This window comes from Raphanus sativus, unplaced genomic scaffold (genome assembly GCF_000801105.2).
Source record: "Raphanus sativus cultivar WK10039 unplaced genomic scaffold, ASM80110v3 Scaffold0753, whole genome shotgun sequence".
NCBI lineage: Eukaryota > Viridiplantae > Streptophyta > Magnoliopsida > Brassicales > Brassicaceae > Raphanus > Raphanus sativus.
In genome coordinates, this window is record NW_026616069.1 from 1 (window position 1) to 16,222 (window position 16,222).

The 16,222-nt window shown below is 30.1% G+C and overlaps 1 protein-coding gene and 1 pseudogene across 1 annotated transcript; one reads left to right on the forward strand and one right to left on the reverse strand.

The window, feature by feature from the left end:
- Positions 1-5,751: 5,751 nt before the first annotated feature.
- On the reverse strand, positions 5,752-8,259 carry LOC108831036 (uncharacterized). The gene is made up of 6 exons (XM_056997671.1): positions 7,678-8,259; positions 7,267-7,416; positions 7,048-7,153; positions 6,681-6,869; positions 6,408-6,570; positions 5,752-6,308 (listed from the first exon to the last, which is right to left on the reverse strand). Exons 1-6 carry the CDS (start codon positions 7,690-7,692, stop codon positions 6,038-6,040), a joined length of 894 nt encoding a protein of 297 aa, XP_056853651.1. The 5' UTR covers positions 7,693-8,259; the 3' UTR covers positions 5,752-6,037.
- Positions 8,260-15,174: 6,915 nt separating this feature from the next.
- Positions 15,175-15,769, forward strand: LOC130502992 (uncharacterized; annotated as a pseudogene).
- The last annotated feature ends 453 nt before the right edge of the window (positions 15,770-16,222 follow it).

The following is a 16,222-nucleotide window of genomic DNA, read 5'->3' on the forward strand; positions in this document are numbered from 1 at the left end:
ATCACGTACATGAAAACTAAAGAATCAGAATTAACGCGACTGTAGTCATTGATTTACCTATACTGAAGTTACTAATACTCAACTGATTAGGAAAAATATTTTTCTGTTATTTCGAATATGAGAAGTCGCATTTATTCTATTCAGTTTAAGAGAACAATGTTCGCCATAATTGATCATTTTATTATATGATGCATCAATTAGAGGTTGACTGAGCTAATAAATTGATTATCACAAGCTACATTTTCTTTCTATAATTTTTTTTAATAATTATGCAATCAATTAACATTTATTATTTATTAAGCTACATTTCCTTTCTATCCAAATTCCTAATAATTATCCGATCGATTAACATTCATGAGAGCTTGATTTTAAGAGTTAAAATTTTAATTTAGTCAGGAACCATCCCCCATAAACTTAAACCCTATAGACACTACTACCTTAAACCCTATAAAACATTTGTTTTATATGTTTTCAAATACAAAATGTAAATGTTAATAGACAAAAATTATTAACTGATAGTACATAAGGAAGTTCATAATACGTTCATGCATATACCTTATCTTAAGGACCAATGTTTTGTAATTGAAAAATCTTTATAAATGTTAATTGAAAAATGATTATATCAGTTCATGAATTTTCGAAATTGTAAAGAATTAACGCCATTTATGTCTTGATTCATTAAAAATACACTTAATGTATGCTACTTATATGAAATATTATGCTAATTATTGTATGCTAAATTTCTTCCAATTCCTTAATTTTTGCAGTAAGACTTTTTTTTATTACGAAATTAACATAAATGCTGACAAACATTAAATTTGGAAATTTATACATTCTTTTCGGTTAAGTTTAAAGTCAAATATCATGTTCTTTATGATTCATAAATGATACATGATATTTTTAGAGACTGAAAAATATAAAAGCCCATTAGTATGGTCTTCTATAAAATTTTGGTACATGACTTTAATCCCCTATATATTATTTTAGGAGCACTAAAAATAAATAACCTTTACTTCATGTGTGATTTACATGAGTGTCATTTCCTACGTGGCAGTATAAGCACTTTCACACCTTTTTTTTAAATACCCTTAGTTTACTCGAATTACTACAACATGTACGATTGATCATTACCATATATTTGTGTATGATTTATGTTTGCGCATTATTAGTTTCTATGTTCTATTACACAGAATATATTAATGTAAAAGTTTTCATAAAAGACCACAATTTCATTCATCTGTTGAACATAATAATAATAAATTATATAGAACTAATATGCTACTGCTTACGAAGTAGACGATATATTTCATAGTAACATAATATATATATATTTTCCTGAAGAACTGATAGATGGTTGTTCGATTTTATAACATTAGGAGATTTGATAGTTGTCTATTATATTGGATTGTACGTATGAAAAATAGCCAGGGTGTCGATATGGTTGACATTTCGTAGATTGATATTCAAAAATAAAGCCTCTTTTATAATTTGTAGACAATATATTTCATAGTAACATAAGATTATATATAAAAGTGTTCTGGTTAACTAAATTAGTTTAATTGTATTTCTAAACAATTTTTTTTTGTTAGATTAGTGTTATTATAATATTAAATCAAAGTCAAACCATATACCAATTGAAACCATATACCAAGTTATCGTATAAACAAATTTCAATTATATGGTTTGGCTTTTATATTTTTTTTTTCAGGGTGTGGCTTTTATATGAAACCAAGGATTTCAGGTAACAACGATTAATATAAAAACTAGATTTTGACCCGTGCTTTTGAAGCGCGGGATATTTTACGATGAAAAATTTCACTAATAATTTAATAAATATTTGGTTATTTTTAAGAGTGTGTATTTAAAATATTTTGCATTTAAATCAGTACTTTTTAAATTCAACCCGATTGTGATTATACCGGTTAATCCGGAGATCTGACAATTCAATTTATGTTTAAAATATTCATATTAAAAAATCACTAAAACCCGAGACTAACCGATTAAACTGATGGATGACCGATATGTAATCTAATTGGATTTAAATTGTAATAGTTTCATAATTTGTAATCTTATAATCGAAATTTTAAAGTTCACTATTTTGCAATTTATGAAATTATGACGTTTCTACAAATTTTAAAGAGAAAATGATAGATATAAAATAACTAAGATTAATTATTGTATTATTTGGAAACATTGATAGTAGTATAAAAAATATATTGTTTGGAAATATTGATAGTAGTATAAAGAAATAAGTATATTGTTTGGAAACATGGATAGTAGTATAAAGAAAGGAACATTAGTGACTTAATATATGTTTAACTATAAAGTATAAATGTGTATTTAATTTAAAAACTTACAAAATAAATGTTAGGTCCAACAGAATGTTTCTATTTTAATAAGATAGATGTGACTTACGAGCTTAATACATACTTTAGCTAATTGTATAGATCTTTCAAAACAGATGTTTATAATAAATTTCTAAGAATCTCTTAACTTAAGCACCAAGAATTTTTAATTAAGGAATAAACACAAATGCTGATGCAAAAGTAGTTATTGTTGATATGTTATTCAATATACTTGGTCTACGGTCAAATACTGTAGTGAATATTGTTTCCCAAATTTATGTGCGATGATATAATACTTTCCAAATTTGCCAAACACTATCAGCGTAAATTTTGGGAATTTTAACACTTTTGAACTGACGACACAATATTCGTTCTAAACTCAAAACTTGGGCGCCTAAACCCTAAGTTTGATGATTATATATATAAAACTAAACTCATTCTACATTACACTACCAACATGACATTTATTTTGTGACTGGACAATACGAATGGCTTTATATTGTAAAATCAAAGTCATATATAAGAAAAATATGATCAATTTTGAAAAATTGTTAAATCAAGATTGCAATTCCTTAAATTTTGCGACATTAGTTTTGATTACAAAATTCTTATAAATTGTGATATACATTAAATTTGGAAATTTATATAATTATTTTCGATTAAATTTAAAGAACTAACCTTTTTAACATGGAATTCCTTAATTTTCGCCATATGTATATAATACTTTCTATAATTATCTTGAAATCTACAATTATAATCCTATACAAAATTAATAGGATAGTCTTACAATATTCAATTTCTCAATGATACATAAATGATACATGCCATTTTTAGGGACTGGAAAATATGATATAAAACTTTGGTATGTGACTTTTATTTTTATTAATATTTTGTATTTTAAGGGATACATGACATTTACTTTGAGATAATATAAATTTTTTTATATTGTAAAATTAAAATATCGTATATAAAAATTTATGAGCAATCTTGAAAATTTATAAAATGTATTAAAAAGAATTCCCTATTAAATTTCTTGCAATATCTTAATTTTTGCAACAAAAACTTTTGATTACGAAATTATCATAAATGGTGAAAAACATTAAATTTGGAAATTCATATAATTTTTCCGATTAAATTTAAGGAGAACATCATTTTTTGATGTGTACTTCCTTATTTTTTCCTAATACATATAATATTTATATAATTGTCTGGAAATTTACGAACAATTAGAGAATTGCAACATTACTTTGAGGCAACATCTAAATATATCAGGTGATGAGAAAAAAGATCAAATCCAACATCCGAACCGTAGCCCCTGATCTCGTGTCCCATCAAGATTTTTTAGTAAAATCATTCTTTATAAATAAATGATAAATCAAAAGAAGCTGATATGTATTTTGAATCATAATGAATATTAAGGTTCGATAAATCGCCTCTTTTACAATTTTTAGTCCTAATAAGCCCACTAAATTTACTTCAATATTTATATTCTTTTACAATTTCTGTGTACTTCGAAAGCAGTATAATGAAATATAACAATTTAACTTCGATAATAAGACAATTACTGTTTGTCAACCATAATAAAATTTTCTTTATCCGGATACTTCAGTGAACTTTTTTGTTGATTAAAAAATTCAGTAAATTTCTAATTCCAAATTGATTTTCTTTGCATTAATATGTATAACAACGTTACTTATGCTAATCTATATCATATATAATATGTCACTTTTATTGTTTTCAGTATATGTACATTAAAATTTATAATTTCTTTTGTCCGTTCATCCCGCGCGGGTAATCACCTAGTTAAAGATTATTGAATGTGAAAACGAAGATCGTAACATTCCTTTCCAACATGGAAAAGGACCATGCTTTGTGGTGGTACCAAGTGTTTTTCTTTATAGGCGTAGCCGCGTAACGTAGAACAAGTTCATTTTTCTATCTCTCTATTCAATAATATCTCTTTAAAAAAAATTCCTCAAAAGGTTAATCTCACTTATATAGATGTTCAGTTGTCAAAAATATTAGGCCAACCACTGAACATAGTAGACTAATGTTTTGAACGCATGTCGTTGGTATTGTTGTGTTCCTAATTCAAATTTCGGTGCAAAAAATGCTTTACACCATATTTCTAGTATTATCGTACGCAAGTTCCTGGCTAGAAAGAAAAATCTATTCTATTAAGATAAGAACATGACATATCGATAAGTATTATATTCAACTACCTATATCATTTATTAAATACACTATTCTATCAAACTAAATTAATATTAAACTAAAATATGATTACAAAAAATTTAAATATAAAAATTAATTTTTTTTAGAGAAAAATAAAAACAAAATATACCGTCTTTTGAAAGAACGGATCAAAATCTTATCTTTTGTATATTAAAAAGAAACATTACAACATTGTTTTGTAGACACGTGTCATCATCACAATCATTCTTAGAATCCTTAGAAAAATATGTTAGGTCCATCTAAATATATAATAAGTCTTTACTAAACTAACAATAAATTAATTTTAGTGTTCTTCATTATTTCCTTATATAAAAATCACGGAATTACCTAATGTGGTTTAAATATGTACGACAATTAATGATTTTGAATAATAAATATTTGATAAAAATTAGTCTATTCTCTATCATTTCCTAATATTATAACTTACTAAAATAAATTAAACAACCACATAAACTATACAATAAAAATTTAGACTTTTATGTATATGTTATATTTTGAATTCTTAAAATGATTATAATAACTAAAATTATTAAAAATCTTAAATTATAATTTTGGTGATCCATGGTTTAAATTTATGTTATAACAAGATACAAATGATTACAAAATTATATAAGTATGATTCTTATTTAATAAATATTAATATATATATATATATATATAGTTTAAATAAATTATATACCATATAAATAAATAATTATTTTAATTTCGAAATTTGCTTTGATTATTTTGAGAAAAAAATTGAAAAATATTGACAACTTAATATTTATATTTTAAACTTTGCATTAAATATTTTTTAAAATTATAAATTACTAAAACTATTAAACATCCCATAATTTTTTTTTGTTATTAGTAATTTTAAATTTTTGTTATAAAAACACAAATGATCAAAAATAGAAAAGTGTTTGTTTGGATTAATGAAATTTATTTATATGTTTGCACCACATTAATTATATACATACTAATTACTAAATTTAAAAACAAAAAATACATAAAAATAGTTTATATATAATATTTATTCTGTGAAGAGCGCAGATCATAACCTAGTATTGCTTAAAACTCAAATTCCTTATAGTTAACACTAAAAAGAGATGTTAGACCACTTTCCAACTACATCCATATTTTGTTGGTAGTCCGTGAGATACATATAAACGTAAATAGAAAAGGAAATAGATGAATAAAATAATGGTTATAGACTGATAAAAATTTTAAATGAAAGAATTTTCAATTAAATATCGATGGGAAAGAACATATAAAAATAACCAACCAACATAGCTCATTTTGTTAAAATCCCATCTTTCCTTTGAGCAAAAAAAAGACCATATAAAAATACTGTTTCTAAATCAACAACTATTTTGTAAATCAAATAGACTTTTCATATATATAAAAAGATATATATGAAAAGTAAATCTGGCGTGTGTATAGTAGTTGTAAGACTATAAAATCTTGTAAACATCTATTCATTTTCTCCAGTTTGACAGATCTGCAGTGAGATCAGAAAGGCTAAAATCCCAGGGAATCTGATCAAATGACTCTGTGGTATCCCCAGTTCCTCCTCCTCCATCTGCTCCAACAACATCAGCAGTGAACTCAGAATCAAGCACTGAAGTGTCCATTACCATGTCTGAATCAGCAAATGGAAAGTGTCCGCTTGATGCCACAGAAGCTGGACTCACTGCCATCTCACCACTGCTTGGTGGAACCACTTGAAGATTTGCATCTTCCACGTTTCTATCAATCACCATACTTAATATTAAAAGAGAGATTCTTTAAAAAAAAAGGTTAAGACATGGAGATTTAACTATAACTGTGGGAGTTGTTGGTTCTTACTCATTCGTTGAGTTCATCCTCAATGGCTGGAGATGCGCAGGTGCAGGGACTCCGTTAACAACATGGCAGCTTGACATTGCGGTTGCAGCAGCGATATGGGGATGGCCTTGAACATGCATTTGAGGATGTTGTAGTACTGGATATCCTATTTGCATGCCAACTACTGTACTGCGAATAAACAACCGTGTTAAATAACAGTGAAACCATACTTCTAAATATGCAAATTCAATTTTGTTTTTTGTCAGGTAACATAAGGGTGTTAGACTTAATTACCAGGTGCCATGGTATGCATTCCGTTTGGCATAGGTGCCAGAGGAATCTTTGGAGGAACAGGAGGATACTTCATGAGATGGTACTGGTGCTCAAGCAACTGATTGAATATAACTATTTGCTTCTTTAGCTTCAACCTTATGTAATAAGCCCTGAAAAACTCTGCGTTTCCTTCTTCTAGTTTCTGCCAAACTGTTTTCACAGATGAAACAAAAGAATGGTCAAAAACTAATTCATAACATGCAATGTGTGTAACGCTTCAACAACCTAGTATCCTACGGAAGCTCTCACATCCCACCTTCGGTACAGAGAATGGAGTTAGCCTAATAAGAATGGAAGAAAGGTTTCTGATGCAAAAAGAGCTTCTTACCCAAGCTAGTAAAGGCAGGTTCTATCCTTGCCCGAGTCAAGAGGGTCTTCACCACCTCTTCTTTGTTCATGTACAACTGAAGACATCTTTCTATCAAATTCTGGACCTACATCAATCATCATATGTTACACAATGACACACACACATAAATAGAGACAGAGAGATAGAGGTAAAGACTTAAATTTTTAACAAGGAGGAGGTCGAATATTATATACTTACGAGTTCAATATCTTGTCTTGAGACTTTCCTACTATCATTGCTTGAAGCAGATACAGAAACGGCATCTTGTATAGGAGGAGCATCTATAGATTGGTTAAGTTTCTGTTCACCTTGGGACTCTTGTGAAGCTTGAGTGGAAGATTGTAGTTCCTGTAATTAAAATAACAAATATATTCTACTATTAACATTTCACTTTTTGGTAATTAAAAAGTAATGATGAGACAGCTTACTATAGACCCAATAAGAACTATTGCTTGAACTAGTCTTAGCTAGAAGAGAATTATAACCATTGTCCAGTTTCCTATATGAAAGTACTGATCTAACCATGAATAAGCAAGCTACAAGTGAAGAGGAACTACAATAGCAGAAGTGCTTGGATGAACATTGTATATTATACAAGAAACATGTTACCTGTTCGCTCTTCATTACTGCTGGACCTAAACTGCCTTGATGATGCTTCAGTCAGAACTCTACTCTTTAGCTCAACAACTTGGTCAGTTTCTTTGTTTTATAATTTTGAAAATCAAAGATAAACCTGAATAACAAGAAGAAGAAAACAATTAGCTTTATATAGGCCATAGTTCATCTACATACTAATACCTAACAGTTTGGTAGCTAAAATAGTCAGCTAACAGTCAAAGCGATACATTATATTAGCATATGCCAATGTAACAAGAGGAAAGGGAAAAGTCTTTTCCACAGTGATTGGTTATTTATCAAACAATAATGGGAAGTGAGTCCCTCGAACATTAGTTTAATAGTGTTCCAAATCCCAAAGTAAAAGCACATTACAGAATCTATCTATCTAATAATATATAACAGAAAAAACTGTATCATAAAGTTTAACCACACAAACTAAATTAAACAAAATAGTTAGCAGTTCTACCCAGTGTAGATTGTTTCACACTCACATCAATTATAACATCACAAGTTATAAAGTCTCAAACTTGCAAAAACCCACTATGAAATGTATTCAGATGATTTACATTTCTAATGAAGGTTTGATAATTAGATAATTCCACATCCCTGTTGCTTATTTATACTATGGTTTAGTTTTTCATGGTTTTGAAGAAGCTTCCCTTCTCCAAAGTTAAAATTGTTGGGAAAATTGGCAAAATGTTCTCTAAACCCCAGAATAGTACACATATTTTGGATCATTACTTGATTGCAAGTTTATTTTGTGTTTGTTTTTTTGTTATAGAGATACAATTTTTGTGCATTCAACTTTGATTCCTTTTTATAGAAGAGTCTAATCAATCAAAAAAAAAATTTAACAAAAAGCAAGCAATCAACTTGTTTCAAAGCAAATGGTTTATCAGTCGAAGAGAGAGAAAAACACTCGTTGGACTTAAGTTCACAATCATAGTTAGAAGAATGAAACCTTTAAAAGCAACATAAAATTGTATCATAACTAACAAGAATTTGATTTAAGATTTAGTATCTAATTCACAACCCATATATTTCTCTGCATTGAGTTATAAACTGATTTTTCTGCAAAAGAAATAATGACTCTTTTTCTGGAATGAGAATTTGAAATATTTATGGTTTGATTTGATTGAGTTTTGTGTGTATCTTTGTCTTTGATCGATCTTGAAGTCTGAATTAGTGTTCTAGTTACGGTTTTTGGTTTTTGGTTTTGAAAAGTGATCTTGAATTATGAATTAGTAATTGCAGTTTGCATTCGATTTCATTGTATCCCTTAACTAAGTATATGTCTTGCCATCGTCTTTCTCCTGAAATGCAGAGTTACTCTGCAACTATAACAGAGCATTTCGAACCGAAGTCATTTAGAGAGGCTGTTAAACATAAAATATGGCGGGGTTCTATGAAGCACGAGGTTGTTGCATTGGAAGAAAGAGACACATGGGAGGTAACAACTTTACCTCCAGGTAAACAAGTTATTGGGTGCCAGTGGATATATAAAAACAAGTATAATGCTGATGGAACATTGGAGAGACCGAAATCAAGACTTGTTGCGTGTGGTAACAATCAAGAAGAAGGGGTTGACTATACTGAGACATTTGCACCAGTGGTGAAGATGACAACTGTGAGACTTGTACTTAGAGTTGCAGTTTCTAAAGGATGGGAACTCTCACAGATGGATGTTCATAATGCATTATTGCATGGAGACCTAGAGGAAGAAGTGTATATGAAGTTGCCTCCTGGTTTTTCTTCTCCTGATGACAAGCGAGTATGTAGACTTGAAAAGTCTATCTATGGTTTACGTCAGTCACCGTGATGTTGGTTCTCTAAACTATCTAAGGCTCTTCTTGAATTTGGATTCAAACAGAACTACAAAGATTACTCTTTGTTAACTTTGACACGCAAAGGAGCTTCTTTGTTTGTGCTCGTCTATGTAGACGACTTGATCGTTGGTGGTAATGACTCTGCACTCATCTCTTTGTTCAAGTCTTATTTGAGCAGATGTTTTCATATGAAAGACTTGGGAGTCTTGCGTTACTTTCTGGAAATTGAGGTGTCACGAGGAAAAGAGGGAATGTACTTGTGCCAGAAAAAGTATGTGCTTGATATAATTGAAGAGTGTGGTCTTCTTGGTTCCAAACCAGCACCAACACCAATGGAACAGAACCATAACTTGGCCAGGAATAAGAGTGACTTCTTGACGAAACCAGCAACTTACAGAAGGCTAGTTGGACGATTGGTGTATCTTGCAGTTACCAGACCAGAAATAAGTTATGCTGTACACACTTTGGCTCAGTTTCTACAACATCCTCGTCTAAATCATTGGGATGCTGCTCTCCGACTTGTACTGTATTTGAAAGGAGCGCCAGGGCAGGGCGTTTTTCTGAGTGCTGATTCTGACTTACATATTACTGCATTTTGTGATTCAGACTGGGCTGCTTGTCCTTTGACAAGGCGGTCACTCACGGGATATGTTGTCATGCTAGGAGGGTCGATTGTGTCCTGGAAAACGAAGAAGCAACATACAGTATCTCAGTCTTCGGCAGAAGCAGAATACAGGGCAATGGCAATGACTCTTAGTGAATTGAAGTGGACTAAGGAGTTGCTCGAGTCATTTGCAGTACGACAACGGTTTCCTATGTCTTTCTTTTGTGACAGTAAAGCAGCTCTTCATATAGCGGCCAATCCAGTGTTTCATGAGCGTACGAAACACATCGAGGCAGATTGTCACTTTGTACGAGATGCAGTTCAAGATGGCTCTATAGTTACTCATCATGTGAAGACAACAGATCAGTTAGCAGATATATTGACTAAGGCTTTGCCTACGGGACAGTTTAATTATCTGTTGGGCAAGATGGGCGTTCGAGACTTACACGCACCACCTTGAGGGGGAGTAATAGGATAATGATGAGTTTATACGGTTGTATAGATAAACTCTAAAGTTAGTTGAGATAATGTTTATCTCCTATATTATAGGGAGCTCTCGAGTGTATAAATATGATTGTAAACATTGAAGTTAATAACACAGAATCATTCTTGATATTTTCGCAGAAGTCATGATTTTGTCATGAACGTATTGTTTTTGAAAATTGACTGGATACATAGTGGTTGAGTGAAGTTTCTCAGAGAAAAAAAAATTGTGATATTGATCAAATAATAGAATCAGAATTTCTGACATATTATAGTACTCGACTACTCGTATTCTAAACTTTTTTAAACCCGATTGTTACTTGTGTGCAGAGATATAAAATTATAAATGATGCGAATGGTCTTTCGTCAAGATTTAAGTAGTAGCTCATCATATTTTTAGCATGAAGTAGTAGCTCGTCAGAAGTTACTGATCACCAACCAAGCGGTGGTTGACTAGCGATGATTCTTGAAGGCTTGGTATGTACCTCACTATCTACATCAATTTTAAATTTGATTTTTTTTCCAGAAACTAAATTATTATTATTTGGTCAGTATATACTTGGATTTCAGTCTAGATGACTAAATAGACCGTAACCAAATATTTTTTGACAATGGCCAAAAAGTATTCCAAACTTAAATCAAACAATATGATACACTTTGGAATAATCCATTATGAAATATTAAATGTGTTCTTCTCGAAGCCGTGCGGATCAACCCGGATCAACCGACGAAAAACATATAAAAAGGGTTACTGATCACCAATCGACATACTTTCACAATACTAGTGTATAACGTATAACCAGCATGTATAATGTATATAAATATCTGCAATATAAAACGTACGAGAAAAGAAGTGTGAAGTGTGAACTTATATGGACACTTGAACCAAGTGACTTTAATGCTTTTGTTGATGAAATTAACTAGGAAGGATATGAGAGGAATATACATGATTCATGAATTTACTAGGTACATAAACTATTATCTGAACCTCTGAAAAGTAATGGTATTAAAGATTATTGAATGTGAAAACGAAGATCGTAACATTCCTTTCCAACATGGAAAAGGACCATGCTTTGTGGTGGTACCAAGTGTTTTTCTTTATAGGCGTAGCCGCGTAACGTAGAACAAGTTCGTTTTTCTATCTCTCTATGCAATAATATCTCTTTAAAAAAAAAATTCCTCAAAAGGTTAATCTCACTTATATAGATGTTCAGTTGTCAAAAATATTAGGCCAACCACTGAACATAGTAGACTAATGTTTTGAACGCATGTCGTTGGTATTGTTGTGTTCCTAATTCAAATTTCGGTGCAAAAAATGCTTTACACCATATTTCTAGTATTATCGTACGCAAGTTCCTGGCTAGAAAGAAAAATCTATTCTATTAAGATAAGAACATGACATATCGATAAATATTATATTCAACTACCTATATCATTTATTAAATGCACTATTCTATCAAACTAAATTAATATTAAACTAAAATATGATTACAAAAAATTTAAATATAAAAATTAAAATTTTTTAGAAAAAAATAAAAACAAAATATACCGTCATTTGAAAGAACGGATCAAAATCTTATCTTTTGTATATTAAAAAGAAACATTACAACATTGTTTTGTAGACACGTGCCATCATCACAATCATTCTTAGAATCTTTAGAAAAATATGTTAGGTCCATCTAAATATATAATAAGTCTTTACTAAACTAACAATAAATTAATTTTAGTATTCTTCATTATTTCCTTATATAAAAATCACGGAATTACCTAATGTGGTTTAAATATGTACGACAATTAATTATTTTGAATAATAAATATTTGATAAAAATTAGTCTATTCTCTATCATTTCCTAATATTATAACTTATTAAAATAAATTAAACAACCATATAAACTATACAATAAAAATTTAGACTTTTATGTATATGTTATATTTTGAATTCTTAAAAATGACTATAATAACTAAAATTATTAAAAATTTAAATTATAATTTTGGTGATCCATGGTTTAAAATTTATGTTATAACAAGATACAAATGATTACAAAATTATATAAGTATGATTCTTATTTAATAAATAATATATATATATATATATTGTTTAAAAATTATATACCATATAAAATAAATAATTATTTTAATTTCGAAATTTGCTTTGATTATTTTGAGAAAAAAATTGAAAAAATATTGACAACTTAATATTTATATTTAAACTTTGCATTAAATCTTTTAAAATTATAAATTACTAAAACTATTAAACATCCCATAATTTTTTTTTGTTATAGTAATTTTAAATTTTTGTTATAAAACACAAATGATCAAAAATAGAAAAAGTGTTTGTTTGGATTAATGAAATTTATTTATATGCTTGCACCAAATTAATTATATACATACTAATTACTAAATTTAAAAACAAAAAATACATAAAATAGTTTATATATAATATTTATTCTGTGAAGAGCGCAGATCATAACCTAGTATTGCTTAAAACTCAAATTCCTTATAGTTAACACTAAAAAGAGATGTTAGACCACTTTCTAACTACATCCATATTTTGTTGGTAGTCTGTGAGATACATATAAATGTAAATAGAAAAAGAAATAGATGAATAAAATAATGGTTATAGACTGATAAAAAATTTAAATGAAAGAATTTTCAATTAAGTATCGATGGGTAAGAACATATAAAAATAACCAACCAACATAGCTCATTTTGTTAAAATCCCATCTTTCCTTTGAGCAAAAAAAAGACCATATAAAAATACTGTTTCTAAATCAACAACTATTTTGTAAATCAAATAGACTTTTCATATTCTGGCTGATGGGCTTGAAGGTCTAAAAATGTTTAAGAAGAAGGCCCAGGCTTGTGGCGTTGATGAAGACAAATTAACATTGCTTTTAACCAAATACATTTGTGACCCGTTAAGGAATCTCCCTGCGTTGATGAAATGGCGGAACACTCAAAACTCGTGTGTTTCTAGGATTGCTTCTAGAGGTGGGCGTTCGGGTACCCGTTCGGGTTCGGATCGGGTATTTCGAATTTTCGGGTATTTTTGTATAAGAGTATAATACCCGTTCGGGTATTTCTAAACTTCGGATCGGATTCGGGTATTTTTAGTTCGGATTCGGTTATTTCGGATCAGGTTCGGATATTTAGATTTTTAAAGAAATAAAAATAAAATTTTCTTTTTTAAAGTTTTTTATATTTAAAAAATATAGATTTTACTTAACTGATTTTTTTTCTTTTTATAGATTGAATGATTAATAGATTTGGAGATAACATTTCCAAAATAAAAATATTAATTTGGCTATTGTTTTTAAACTTTGGATGTAACTTTGGTTAATACATGAAATAAAAAAATTAACATGCATTTTAAATGAATATCAAATTATTTTCTCCATAATTATATATATACTATATGATTTTAAAGTATATCTAACATCAATATAAATATTAAAAATAAAATGAAAGATGTAAACTAGGAATATAAGGGTAAATATACACATGTTCGGTTATTTTCGGATATCCATTCGGGTTCGGGTATTACTCGTTCGGGTTCGGATATCCAATCTCTTCTAACTTAATACCTGTTCGGGTATTTTACTACTTCGGTTCAGATTTCGGTTCGGGTTTTTCGGGTTGGGTTCGGGTGCCATTTCGGATATCGGGTAAAGTGCCCACCCCTAATTGCTTCACAGTTTACCTTCCATGGAGATGGAGGACTTGATTGCTTCACATCTTTCTAGAAAGTGTGTATGATATGAATTTGTGTCACATGATAGGATATGGGCAAACATGCATTAAGAAAAATATTCGCCACAACTCTCTTAGCCCAGTTAACTCTCAAACAAGTTGGTATTAAATCAGTCTATGGTAGCTCTTTCTTCATGCTCTAGTATATGAAATTTATTCTAGCGTTTTTGTTCATAGAAACACACAAAATAGCTTGACATGTTGAAAACAATGAGCTGAAACTACGGTTGCAAACAATCTTAGCCGCACAACAGCTCCAGCAGCTGCAGATTCATTCACAGAAACAGTAACAACAGCTTTTGCATCATCGCCTTCTACAAAATGGAAATGCGGAGACTAGAAAGCAGATGCCAAGGCCAAAATGAGAACTGAGGAATAGTAATGTGATATTATGTGCACTTTAATGAGAGTTAATGCATCCATCAATTGCAGTCTAATGGATTTAGGGTTTAGCTAAGGGATGCCTTGGCCTACAGAGTATTGCTGTTGCATGGTAAGCAGAAGCCTTTTGTTGTATAATTGAGGAATACATTTGTATAGCTCAAAGAAACAAAGATGAGATATAAATATTAACCAATCTTGCCACACCTCAACTTCAGCACTAAACAACATTGTTTTTCTTTTTCTTTTCTTTTTTTCTTTTTTCTTTTTACTCTCAAACAAAATGGGCTTGGCAGCTTGGACAAAGCATTTTAGATGTTCTTTTAGACGGAAAAAAAAATTCTAAAATAGGATGTAAAGCATTGGGCTCTAATAACTCATGCGAGTCATACAAAACAAAACGACACTTGAAGAAACTTTGGGCTTTGCGTTTACACTCCAAGGTTTAGTTTATTTTCTTCCACCGTTTCAAGTTTCAAAGTTCAAACATGACTTGTCGATTATATATAAGTTTCGTGCGTGGAATAGGCCTTTCTGCTTGACTTCTGGATAAATCATTATAAAAGGAGACATTCATCTGGATAAATCATATCCATCAAGAGATTAAGCAAAACACAGAAACAGAAATGGGCGAAATCAAAGCCAAACGCATAATCCTCCTCTCTATCATATTCCTCTTCTTCTTCTTCTTCTTCTTTTCAGAGACTATTATTGTGTGTTCAGCTAACGAGCATGGCTCAACGGTTGAGAAACAGAGGGCCTGGTAATAATAACACAACGACCGCAGCTTCAACTACGATGTTACCAAGCTCCTTCCATGTCGGTGTTGCTTCGTCCTTCCTCCTCGCTTTCCTTTTGTAGTTCCTGTTTGTAGTGATTGTGTGATTTTCTGATTCAGAGTGATTTTTTTTAATGCTTTCTGTATATTGGATTGATTTTGTAAATTATATTCTAATGGTCTCAAACTCTGTTTGTTACTCATCCGTTGCATTGTGTTCTTTCTTGTCTATAAGAAATTAAAAAAGAAGTATAATGTCTTCATTTTGATCCACTTAATGATTCTCTAAGCATCTCTTTAGAGCCTGACTGGTCCCAACAGTGGAGCCTTTGGATCTTGTTGAGACCAAAGGAATATCTTAGCTAGAAACGCTCGAATCATCGGTCCATGCCAAGATCGGTCAGAGATCCACAGTCGCATTTCTCGTTCATATATTATTTGTGGTCTACTATTTGCGACAAGTGTCGTCTCTACATGTAACACCGGACTTTGACTTCTTGACGGATTCTATTGTTTTGTCTTTTTTTCTTTACTTTTCGACCAAACCTATAGTTTTTAAGAAGGACAATTTCTTTAAAATATTGAGAAGAAAATTAATCATCAAACAATTAATGGAGTTGGTAAATTAAAAAGAGCAAAAATATATTATTGGAAAAAATAGAACAAACGCATAAAAAGTGAGTGCGCGTAGAAGAGTGGACGACGGTGCTTGTT

What these genes read in the sequence shown, in the direction of transcription:
- LOC108831036 (XM_056997671.1), bottom strand. An exon ending in ACCTGCCTTTACTAGCTTGG is followed by an intron (nt 6,870 to 7,047) that starts GTAAGAAGCTCT and finishes CTGTGAAAACAG; the next exon opens with TTTGGCAGAAACTAGAAGAA. An exon ending in AATGCATACCATGGCACCTG is followed by an intron (nt 6,571 to 6,680) that starts GTAATTAAGTCT and finishes TTCGCAGTACAG; the next exon opens with TAGTTGGCATGCAAATAGGA.